Source organism: Quercus lobata, chromosome 2 (assembly GCF_001633185.2).
Source record: "Quercus lobata isolate SW786 chromosome 2, ValleyOak3.0 Primary Assembly, whole genome shotgun sequence".
NCBI lineage: Eukaryota > Viridiplantae > Streptophyta > Magnoliopsida > Fagales > Fagaceae > Quercus > Quercus lobata.
Genome location: NC_044905.1, coordinates 70,164,636 through 70,174,933, shown reverse-complemented (window position 1 = coordinate 70,174,933; position 10,298 = coordinate 70,164,636). Strand labels below are relative to the sequence as shown.

Here is a 10,298-nt window from a genome sequence, read left to right as displayed (position 1 = left end):
CAAAACTTGTGGATTTTCTTTTATGTACTTGGTTTCCCCATAGGCTTGAGTCCGAGGACCATGCAAGGCCTTGGTTCTGTCCAAAACTTGTGAAATTTCTTTTATGTACTTGGTTTCCCCATAGGCTTGAGTCCGAGGACCATGCAAGGCCTTGGTTCTGTCCAAAACTTGTGAAATTTCTTTTATGTACTTGGTTTCCCCATAGGCTTGAGTCCGAGGACCATGCAAGGCCTTTGGTTCTGTCCAAAACTTGTGATTTTTTCTTTTTTGTACTTGGTTTCCCCATAGGCTTGAGTCCGAGGACTGAGTCTGAGGACCATACAAGGCCTTGGTTCTGTCCAAAACTTGTAAAATTTCTTTTATGTACTTGGTTTCCCCATAGGCTTGAGTCCGAGGACCATGCAGGGCCTTGGTTCTGTCCAAAACTTGTAAAATTTCTTTTATGTACTTGGTTTCCCCATAGGCTTGAGTCTAGGACCATCGGCAAAGGCCCCCTTTGGGGGGTTTTCTTTTTTTTGGTGTCCCCCAAACTTGTAAAATTTCTTTTTGTACTTGGTTTCCCCATAGGCTTGAGTCCGTAGGACCATGCAAGGGCCTTGGGTTCTGTCCAAAAATTTGTGATTTTTTCTTTTTGCACTTGGTTTCCCCATAGGCCTTGAGTCCGAGGACCATGCAAGGCCTTTGGTTCTGTCCAAAACTTGTGATTTTTTCTTTTTTGTACTTGGTTTCCCCATAGGCTTGAGTCCGAGGACCATGCAAGGCCTTGGTTCTGTCCAAAATTTGTGATTTTTTCTTTTTTTTTGTACTTGGTTTCCCCATAGGCTTGAGTCTGAGGACCATGCAAGGCCTTGGTTCTGTCCAAAACTTGTAAAATTTCTTTTATGTACTTGGTTTCCCCATAGGCTTGAGTCCGAGGACCATGCAAGCCCTTAGGTTCTATCCAAAACTTGTGATTTTTTCTTTTTGTTAACTTGGGGGGTTCGCCCATAGGCTTGATAGTCGAGGAACCATGCAAGGCCTTGGTTCTGTCCAAACTTGTAAAATTTCCTTTTTATGTACTTGGTTTCCCCAATTAGGCTTGAGTCGAGGACCAATAACAGGGCCTGGTTCTGTCCAAAATTGTAAAAATTTTTTTATGTGAACTTGGTTTCCCATAGACTTGAGTCCCGAGGACCATGCAAGGCCTTGGTTCTGTCCAAAATTGTGATTTTTTTTTTTTTTTTTTTGTACTTGGGTTTCCCCATAGGCTTGATCCGAGGACCATGCAAGGTCTTGGTTCTGTCCAACAACTGTGATTTTTTCTTTTTTGTACTTGGTTTCCCCATAGGCTTGAGTCCGAGGACCATGCAAGGCCTTGGTTCTGTTCAAAATTTGTGATTTTTATTTTGTACTTGGTTTCCCCATAGGCTTGAGTCCGAGGACCATGCAAGGCCTTGGTTCTGTCCAAAACTTGTGATTTTTTCTTTTTTGTACTTGGTTTCCCCATAGGCTTGAGTCCGAGGACCATGCAAGGCCTTGGTTCTGTCCAAAACTTGTAAAATCTCTTTTATGTACTTGGTTTCCCTATAGGCTTGAGTCCGAGGACCATGCAAGGCCTTGGTTCTGTCCAAAACTTGTGATTTTTTCTTTTTTGTACTTGGTTTCCCCATAGGCTTGAGTCCGAGGACCATGCAAGGCCTTGGTTCTGTCCAAAACTTGTAAAATTTCTTTTATTCGGTTTACTTTTCGACCATAAGCCCTTATACCAGGGCGGGGAAAGTTGGCTTGAGGCCGGAAGCCCCTAGAGATGCCCGCGCCCTTGGCACTATAAGGCGTAACCCCTAGCAGAAGCTTATGCCGGAGCAACAACTGTATGTCGCCGGAGTCGGAGGAAGCCCCAGGAATTTCTGCTTGCTAGAGAGCTGACTCCACCGCCACCTGCGCCAACGCGCAAGCCTTCCCACAGACGGCGCCAATTGTAAGGACACAATTCTCTGGCGGCCCAATAAGGATGTTGGGCTCGCGCATGAAAGATCCCTCACAATATGATTTGTAGAGAGTGGGCTTGAAAAGCTAGCCGTTGGTCACGGGGCGGTGCCCGGTCCTGGTTTTAGAGGAATTCGTGTAGAAAAAGGATTTGGGCTTGAACGTTTAAGCCCTATGGCATCGCATCCTATGGGATGGGCCTCCTCGGACTTGATCCGAGGACCATTAGGGTCTTACCCCGGTTACCCGACGATGAGTTTTTTCTGTAATCTCAGGTGTTGTTGAGATGTTCTCACCCAGATCGTCTCCCTTTTTTGGAGGTGGAATGGGAGTCTCCCTTTCGATTTACTTACTTTCTTCTTTTATACTCGTCTGCGTTAACTGTCCTTCGTCCACGTGTAGGGTCAATCTTTACAAGACTGATATTTGTCCCATCAGTCTAATCCCAGAATTGTTGGGGATGGTTGATAAGGCTGCAGAGTACGGCTCTGTCAGGTGCAGAGTCTTATCTGGAAGGGTAGTAAGGATAACTTCCCCCAAGATATTTTGGATCTCCTTACAAATTCGTTCCTATGCCAGTTTTACCCCTTTATTCCGGTGGGATTCTGGATCTGCCGAGGACTGAACTGTCCTCGGCTGCCTCCCAAAACTGTTTTGTGCTCTGTATTGTAGAGCTTGGGCCACAGCTCTCCTCGGCTTGAGCCTTCGGATTTTCCAAGAGCAACTGGGCCTGGCCCTTAAATTATTGGGCCCCACAAATGTACTTTCCAATACAAAAGCAGTAGAAGTATAGTCGAAATTTGAAATAATAATAATAATCTCAAATGGACAATCAAATACAAAGTTAAATCCTTTAATCTTTTAAGACTTGTTATGGCAAAATATTGATTTTTTAACTCAAATAAGACTTAAGAAACAATTTGCAAGCTCTTGCAAGTTGCAAGTTCCTTAAATTATCTGCCTAATCCACATACGTCGCCGTAGTAACTCAAAGGCCGCCTGTACAACTATTTTAGATTTCATTTTCAAAAAAAGAAAGGAAATTCTAGTGTTCCTTTTAAAGTAGTTTTTATATGAGCATGACTTAGATTCATGCTGAAACTATATGTTAAAACCTGACTATATTAGTATCAAATATCAATCACCTAAAAATCTGATACATATAGCTAATATTTAATTTTTATAATCCCATTTCCCTACGAAAAAATAGAGGAAAATAAAAAAGTTGTTTTCATAGTAGTAGGAGAATAATGCCATTTTTGCAGGCAAAATTTACAGATAATGTGATTTTCTCCAAAGTCAATCATGTATTTTAACATAAAAACAACTCCAATTAATTTAACCTACGAACTGCCAGAATCAATCGGAGTTAACAAACGAAGCAATAGAAATAGAGATACGCTCTACACACTAACTTAGACATTATGCCATCTAAATGAAATTCCTGCAGTGGAAATTCCTACTGGGAAATATTTATATTTGCAGACTGAAATTGGGGATGAAATTCTCCAAAGCTTTAGCATTACATTTCAACATGATCAAGAGTTTCACTTGCCTTCACGAATCGACCTTTTACTCTCTTTCTGGTATTAGCTCTGGCCTTCCTGGACTCGTATCGGATGTACTTATAATACCTGTTTGCATTATATCAAACTATATATCAGATATGAATGTTGAATTTAGTCCAATTTTCAAATAACAAACAAATGAGCTAGAGACATAACAAGATATACAAAGACATGACAAGAAGGAACGAAGAACTATGCCTTCGAGTTTTCTTTTTCTCCTTGTAGCGCAACATGGCTTGGCCTCTGTTCTGTGCCAGCAATTCCATATCAAAGTTTTTAATTACCCCATTCACATTATCACTGCTCGCCAGGAGAGGTTGCTGCTTAGCCGGGACATGGCTGGTGCTACTGCATGTTTTGGGTTCAGGTGGTGGTAATTCTACTTTTGATTTGTTGAAGCTTTCTTCTTTTGGGGTTTTATTGATTGACAAGGGATGATTCGAGTGATTCTGCAGTTTGTCCAATCAATATTATTAGTAACCAACCTTGCCAATAATAACCCAAGAAAGAATAAACAAGGTTTGAAGATTTATTGGAATGGGCACAATATTAGCTCAAAAAGGTTTGTCTTCCCACGTCTATAAGTGGCTGCCACAATATAATGAACCAGGATGAAAGTTTTCAAATCAAGTCATAATCCATAAAATTACATAGATATTCCGCTCATATAAGTTCATGCTAAGCTCTAGCTTCTGCTGTCATAATTTAACAACTGTAATTGCAGGGTTACCAACATAAAACATATCAGATACAACATAATTCATGATGTTGCAGAAAATCAGAATAGTATGCAATATTGTTTATGATGTAATCCTTATTAGACCAGTTTCTGATACAAATGGTTGACAACACAAAAAAATTGACTGAAGGGTAAGGTGACAGCTTAAGCTTCTCCATAAGATATCCCTTTTAGTAGTTCAACTAGTAAGCTGAAGGTTTTTATTTGTGACATTCTAAAAAAACTATGCATAGTTTGATTTGTGTGGTCGTCATTTCAAAAGTAAACTTTCTGATCAATACATCTAACACCAGTCAGAATGACTTACATTTTCTGAAAGAAAATCCTCACATATTGTGGAGCAATTCATCTCATATAGGTCTTGTAATACCTTTGGTTTTGTCAAGGAAGATTCTTGGATAAAATTGACATAATTCTTGATCATAAATTCAGGATTGTTTTCACCGTATTTTGCTGCTTGTGGATCATGCTTTTCACAGTGTCTTGATTCTCCCAACTGGAAATCCCACGCCTGCAAGAGCAATAATGAGGAATAACAATAGCATATGTTTAGCGTTTGTAGTAATTAGTGTGTTCATGGATACATATCATACGTTGTTGTGTATGTAAGAACAAACTTTAAGCAGTATAGTTAATTGTAGTATTATCAAAAGGCAGAACGGTATACAAACATTTGTTATTATTTTACAATGTAATGGGCTTTCCCTAATTGAAACAGTGACCAAGAGCCAAACAAATCGATTATTTAAAAAAGAAAAAGAAAAAAGAACCAAACAAATCAACTGAGTAGATTGTCACCAAACCTGGTGAATCTACAGTCAAATTAACATTCATGCCTATTACATTTTGGCGTTTGGTGTTTTCCCTATAAGAAAAACTTCGCACCACAGGGGAAATGAACTATTAATTGGTCACCTATTGTTCAAGTCTTCATGTAACTAAATATTTTCACCAAAAGAAAAGAACACATAGAAGTCAATTATGTATCATAAGAAATTACTAAAGTTACTATAAATTTTACTACTTCTACATATAATTTACAAATTGACACAACAACAAATTGACACAACAATGTACATGATTGATGCACAGTCAATAACCAACATAATAAATAAATTTATTTTACTACTTTTTATATTATGATTTAAAATTAGACACATTCGTTGTTTTTTTTTTTTTTAATTTTTTTTAATTTTTTATGAACATTCGTTTCTAAAATCTATACAAAATTTATTATTCGTTTATAAAATCTATATAATAAAATTTGTAATATCCTTCGTACCACTTCATCGTAAATATACAAAAGAAGCGTTACTACATATAAGACATAACAAACTACTAAATTCTAGTAATATTTAAGTTCCAGTTAACTCAATTAGTAAAATCTCTTATTATCAAATAAGGGTTTTGGAGTTCGGACCTAACCTAAATAACGAGACAGATGCTATAAGTTAAAATATTATTATATCTATAAAAAAAAAAAGTTTCAAGTAATTTATATTTTTTTAACAAAAAAATTTCTAGTAATATAATATTAAATTGCTAGCCCATAATTTTAGAAGATAAATAAATTTTTTCCATCTAAGAGATAAATAGCATACACCACACAGGAGCAAACTTCTAGAGCCGCATGACTAGCCAGAACTGGTGGTTAGACACTTTAATGGAATATAGTCAAAGAACACCTCACGAATTTCTAAAAGTTGCCTTTCAGACAAAAGTATAACATACTGGAAATACAGTTGCAATTATTAAGATTAGCGTATAGTATATGATATGACATGCAACCATAAAGGTGAAAATTATTAAGACAAAATTATTTACGCGAGAACTGGTGAAAATTATTAAGACAAAATTATTTACGCGAGAACTGGTGAAAATTATTAAGACAAAACTATGTTGCACGGACACTGACACGGACACGGACACGGACACAGAGATATAGCAATTTTTAAAAAATAAGGACACAACACGGCGGTTAAATAATTAATTAAATTTTATATTTAGGTATATTTTTAAATTTTTTTAGACATAAAATAGGTTTATGTCTAGAATTTAAATTATGTAAGAACTACAAATAAGTAAACTAACGCACAAAGTAGTACAATAATACACATAAAATGTTTAGAGTACAAACCATAAAAGGATAACAAGTTCAACATCAAACTAAAAACATAAAAAGATAACAAGTTTTAAACTTTCAATATTATCACAGAACAAAAACATCATCCTATAAAAACATTTAACTGGTTTATCAACAGTGACTGTGAGAGTGGGATTTAAAAAAAAAAACAAAACGGATTATAATAAGTGAGTAATTAAGTAACCCATTTAGTCATTCACCCAAACTAAATGGCCAAATATCTGATAAAAAAAAAAAAAAACATAGAGAGAAGCTTAAAGAGGTCGGACATGATGCCGAGAGAGAGAGAGATTGGAAGGGACAAGCATAGGCGTCGACGCCTATGGAGCTTGCCGATTGGCCCGATCTAGCTTCGGCGAGGGACAGAGGGTAGCGGCAGTAGCGGGCAAAGCAGAGGTCAGAGGGTGGGTGGGTGGGTTGAGAAGTGAGAACTTGAGATGTGAGTTTTGGGACTTCTTAGGCTTGTTGTTTTAGGGTATATCACAAAATCAATGGTATTGGTAAGTCATCTGTGAAAATCTGTGATTTTTTTTTTTTTTTTTTTCACTGTGTCGGACATGTCGGAGAAGCGAAAAAAAAAAAAAAAAAAAAAAAGACACTCGCCGGACACTGGAATCCGACGAGTTGTACCTGTTCTGATGTCCAACACGTGTTCAACACTGACACAACGCCAAAAATGATGTGTCCGTGCAACCTAGGAAGAGAATAGAGTATAGTCTACGGGGTGTGCAGACCAACTTTCTCACGTAAGACACAGTTTCTCATACACAGAGTTACAAACCTGGCTGGCCTCATAGTCAAAGTCATAGGTGGGATTACAATACCACAAAAGATCTCCTTCAGCAACATAATAATCACTCTCTTTCGCTTCCACATTCGATGGAACCATGAGCAAAGATGCAAGCGACTTTTGTTGCCTTAACAATTCTTCATCATCATCCTCATTTTGCAGCTCAAAACTCTCCAAATTCGCTTGCTGAGACTGAGCAAACTCACTTGGAGGTGTCTTGGGACATAAATCTTCACCATCTTTATCCACTCTCATCCGATCTTTGTTTCCCATCTCCACCAGTTGCTCACACACCTCGTCCCTACACTTTCCACACCTCAAACCCTGTCCTTTCCACACAGAGGAATCATCACTTGGGACCATGAATTCATGTGAATTCACCAACTTTTGCTCGTGTAAAAAAGACCCAGAATTTGTATTCACCAAATTGTTAGCCTCCAGATCAATCCCAAACATAGGGGCCAGCTCAATTGCTGTGTGATAACCCGAGAACCCTTTGACTGGAACTCGGTTATGGAGGGATGAGACAGAGCAATTGTTGTGGGAGTCCAAGTCACAGTGTTGGCAGAGCATGAGGTTGTCCATGGAGCACCAAACTGAGACAGGTTTGATTCCGCAACTGTCGCAAATTGGAGAGCGAACGTGTTTGAGAGACAAAGCATTGGCAGAGCGGACTTGTTGGTCACAGAACAAGCAGAGCTTCGCCGAGTCAGCTCTGCAGTACAACACTGCCGCTTTTGAGTTGCAAAAATCACAAGGAAACATTATCTCTGTGATATCTGAATTATAACTCTTGGCTCTCTTGCTCATCATCCACGTATAAAAACCGAGAAAAACACGCACACACAAGTAGAGCTCAGAGTAAAGAGAGTGAAATTGGTGAAAAAAGTAGAGCCAAAGTACGGAGTTAAGTAGGTTTGTCTCCTCTCTTTTTGTAAGGAATAATTCTGGTGTCACACCTAATTGTATAATTTTACCTACAATTTGTCCAAATAACAAATTGTGATTGGTAGAGGGTGATAGTATGGACAAGTTATGGGCAAAATTGTGTAATTGGACGTGGTACCAAAATTTTTCTTCTTAAGGGATTGAATCTGACTATGAGTTTGTACTGGATGATATAGCATTGAGCACATGATAAGCATGGGGTAACAGTGATACACGTAATGTGGACTGCGGCGGATGCTATGACAGTGACAAGTGAAGGTCCACTGGGGAAAAATATCGTAACCTTTTTGCAGAGCATGTGCTGCCTTCTCCACAAAAATAAAAACGAACAATTTTGGGTACAATTCTACGTGTGACTAATTGTGATCGATAGAGACAACTGATTACGGACTATTGCATAAAAGAGCTGTGATAAAAGTGGTGAGTTTGTTTCCGGTAGTTGTCAGAGAACTCCTCCTCTTGTGGTTGAATTGGACTGGTGTTGAAATTTCAAATGCAGTGAGTATGAGAGGTTATAGGACAATTTGGACAGGACTTGAGTTGGGTCTGCTAAGAAATAGTCTTGGCCAACTATTCGTACTGGACCCAAATCTATGTGCATGTGGGCTCAAAAGTTTTTGAATATAAAGAAGTACGTGTGTCACATAAAAAAATCAGTTATAAATTTTTATTTGTGATTGAGTGAAATTTTAAATGAGGTGGTACAACGTAGCTTTTTAGATTCATGAAAAATTAATTTACTCTTAACACAAATGGAGAGAACTTGATCTATATTTGCGTCTGGGACTAAATGCATAGGCAACAACAGTAAGCTTTCATTCTTATAATTCAAAATTTGTACTTATAAGAATGCATTTACACACAAGAGAAGATAAGGTGATAGGGAATCACTTGAGGGAAGAGGGGCTTTGAAGGGCATCTATTGATTAAGACCCTATAAGAGATAGTAGAGACACTCCATAATCCAACCCACCTCTAAAACCCATCTTTAATCAAAGCAACCTTAAGGAAGTTTCAACTGACTCTATTGTAAGTCTTACTCATATTAAGTTTAAGTCCCCAAAACTTTTTGTTTTTTTTCTCAGCAAGTCAAAACTCTCATGAACTAGAATAATATTGTTTTTAATTAGCCTACCTTAAACAAAGGCATTTTGAAAGGAGGTAATCAGGCTATCCCTCTAGGGTTTAACCTATGAAGTTTTAAACCATTACTTATTATTATTTTGTAAGGAGCATTGCACAAGCTAATAGGTTTAAAATAAGCTTGTATTTCATTTGGTCCAAGAGCCTTTGTAGAATCCATTTGGAAGAATAATGTTATTTCAATTTGCTACATCAGAATTGGCCCATCATTGGGTGGTTACACTTGGAGCCTGGGGTGAACCCCCTGCCCCCCCCCCCCCCCACAAAAAAAAAAAAAAAAACCTATATAATATATAGTATATATATTTTTTGTTTTGACCCACCTAAAATAAATTTTTGAACACCTTGATCTTAGAATTTTTAAGCCCAGCTAAAATAATTTTAAATATGACCCTCTTAACAAATATCTTGACATTTTTAAACACACAAAAAGCCCAATAAAAAAAATAATTTAATCTAAAATCTGGAAAAAAAAAGAAAAAAAAGTAAGTCCAACAACATAAGTAGAAATTTTTTAATCTTAAACCTTAGAAAAAGCCCATTTAGATCTTAACAAATTTGAAATAAATCAATCAAAAGGGATATCAATGGATGAATGATTGCTTGACTGTATACATTAAACGAGATGTAGCTCATAATGAAGAAATCATGTAACTATTTTAAAATATGAAACATCATAGAAAGTAATTGTAAAAACTTAATGTAGTTCAGTTTTTATTTTATTTATTTATAATTTTGTATAATTTATGTTTCTTATTAACCCCTCTAAAAAATAATCCTAGAGCCGCCATCTGCCATCAAAAATATTCGTGCTCCCCTGTGAGTCTTGGTAAAGGCATCTTGTTTAGTTGTTGAAGAATACTTTCCACTTTAAAGTAGTGCATATCTTTATAGAGAAAAATTGTAAAAAGCTCTTTTCAATTTCCTCCAAATCATCCATCTAGCACTATCCTCCCTTTTTAGTTGTATAATGCTATTGTATGCTCTTCTTTTTCTTCACCA

At 37.2% G+C, this 10,298-nt stretch overlaps 1 protein-coding gene across 1 annotated transcript; it reads right to left on the bottom strand.

The window, feature by feature from the left end:
- Positions 1 to 3,202: 3,202 nt before the first annotated feature.
- Positions 3,203 to 8,262, bottom strand: LOC115976383 (zinc finger protein CONSTANS-LIKE 15-like). Its single transcript, XM_031097618.1, has 4 exons — positions 7,197 to 8,262; positions 4,580 to 4,783; positions 3,732 to 3,982; positions 3,203 to 3,599 (listed from the first exon to the last, which is right to left on the bottom strand). Exons 1-4 carry the CDS (start codon positions 8,016 to 8,018, stop codon positions 3,488 to 3,490), a joined length of 1,389 nt encoding a protein of 462 aa, XP_030953478.1. The 5' UTR covers positions 8,019 to 8,262; the 3' UTR covers positions 3,203 to 3,487.
- Positions 8,263 to 10,298: the final 2,036 nt, after the last annotated feature.